This window comes from Pundamilia nyererei, unplaced genomic scaffold (assembly GCF_000239375.1).
Source record: "Pundamilia nyererei isolate P.nyererei 1_Seehausen unplaced genomic scaffold, PunNye1.0 scaffold00281, whole genome shotgun sequence".
NCBI lineage: Eukaryota > Metazoa > Chordata > Actinopteri > Cichliformes > Cichlidae > Pundamilia > Pundamilia nyererei.
Window position 1 is genome coordinate 564,051 of NW_005187682.1, and position 2,065 is coordinate 566,115.

Below are 2,065 nucleotides of genomic sequence, written 5' to 3' on the forward strand. Positions count from 1 at the left end.
CTGAGGCCAACGCTGGAACCAGTCCACTGTGCAGCCAGAAATCAGACCTGGGAACTGTTCAGGGCAGAGGTCAAAGGTCACTGATGAGAAACAGTAATTCTTAGGAGGACAGAGCCTTTGGCTCCACCAGCTTACATCATCATCAGGGTCATGTGACCAGTGAACCTGAGTCCTCGCCGCACCTTTAAGGCACGAGAGCGGAACTTCTCCCCGACAGGCGAGAAACAGAGGACCACGTGGAGGTTGCTCCGCACGCGGGACAGGAAAAAGTCGTAGAGGTTCTCGGGCGTCGGCGGGCGGCGAGGATGCTGGCGCTTCATCACGGGAATCAGGTCCTGAGTGATGTCATCCAGCTCGTCTCGAGCAAACAGGTTGGAAACTTCACCGCTCGCCAGGACGTTGTTCATGTATTCTGCAGGAGAGGAGACAGGAGTCAGAAAACAAGACGGGCCCTGACCCCATGACCTCCTGACCTCTGACCTTTGCTTCCATCAGCAGGACAAACAAACAGTGTAAAAAAATCAGTTTTCCTCCTTTTACATTCAGACTTCCTGATATTTCACATGATGATTCACATGAACAGATAAAGTTTCAGCTGATGTTTGTTCTGCTGTGGTGCAAACTAAAGACGAGAGCGAGTTTCATCATCTGTGAATCATCAAAGCTGTCAGCTGATCGTTGGCACCCAGGAAGGCTTCTTCTTTGATGTCATTGTCGCTGAACAGGAAGGTGACGCCTTTCCCGCGCTGACCGGCGATCCGATACAGAGACTTCAGATCCTCCAGCAGGTTACTGCTGCTATACGACCTGCAGCACACACACACACACACACACGCGCGCGCGCGCGCACGCACACGCACACACAGACACACACGCACGCACACGCACACACTTATACTGTAAGTAACACAGAGAAGCCCCAACACTCAGACGATCCCCTCTGAAGGAAAAACTTTCAGCAGATAGAAAACTTTTTATTGTGTTAAATATTTGTTGGGGGCAGAATGTTCGAAAAGTAAATGAATGTCTTCCTCCGTCACCCCCAACAGGTGGTGGCAGATGGCCCCGCCCCTCCCTGAGCCTGGTTCTGCTTCTTTTCTTCCTGTTAAAAGGGAGTTTTTCCTTCCCACTGTCACCAAGTGCTTGTTCACAGGGGCTCGTCTGATTGGTGGTGTTATTGTAGGGTCTTTATCTTACAGTATAAACACAGTGAGGCGGCTGTTGTTTAATTTGCTGCTATATAAATAAAATAGTTTATCACAGAACTTCATTTACAGACTTTCTTCTGCGGGTTTGTGAGGAGTTCTGCCTGAAAGGGAGGAGTGTGAATATCTTGTGGATGAGGGACACTGGATGATGATTGGACGAGTGGTGATTGGACGAGTGGTGATTGGACGAGTGGTGATTGGACGAGTGCTGACTGTGTCCCACCACTTGTTTACACTTCTGCCCAGTGAGTTTGTTTTTCACACCTGACTTATTTGTGTTTATTTTCCGTTGGTCACGATGAATCGCAGGAAGCACTCACCTGCTCAGTGTGATCTGGAAGGTTTGGTATCCTGCGATGAACGACGCGAGCCTCGTCAGGCTCTGCTTCCCCGACCCTCCCACCCCGACCAGCAGGGCGTTTCCTTGTGGCGTCCTCAGGATGCGTGAGATCCTCATCAGGTGGATCATCGCGTCCTGTCGTTGGACCACACACAGAGGGTCACCATCAGCTGATATGAACAAAGGTCATGGTGAAGAGTGTGACAGGAGTCATCATCACCTTGAAGAAGACCAGATCCATGGCTCCGCCTCTCACCGCCTCGTTGTACTGCTGCTGAAAAGCCGACAGCCGCTCTGCCAGAAGGTCCAGCGATGGGATTGGCTCGTACACCTGTCAATCATATCAGCGTCCACACTTAGAAACCATCAGAAAACTATCCAACACTGAGGAACCTGAAGACTTTAGCTGTGTCCCAAAACGCCGGCTCCATCCTTCGGAGGACCCGGCCTTCGCGGTCTACGTGGATTAATTAGAGTAATATTAAAACTCAGCGGCCGCCATTGTTGGAAACTGGAA

At 50.8% G+C, this 2,065-nt stretch overlaps 1 protein-coding gene across 1 annotated transcript in view; it reads right to left on the bottom strand.

Annotated features, from left to right (window-relative positions):
* LOC102195290 (dynein heavy chain 5, axonemal-like) overlaps window positions 1-2,065 on the bottom strand; it is an 82,249-nt gene that overhangs the window by 12,310 nt on the left and 67,874 nt on the right. The window contains 4 exon segments of the mRNA XM_013915282.1: window positions 183-412; window positions 686-807; window positions 1,529-1,683; window positions 1,769-1,879. Of these exon segments, the coding sequence (XP_013770736.1) occupies window positions 183-412; window positions 686-807; window positions 1,529-1,683; window positions 1,769-1,879 (618 nt within the window).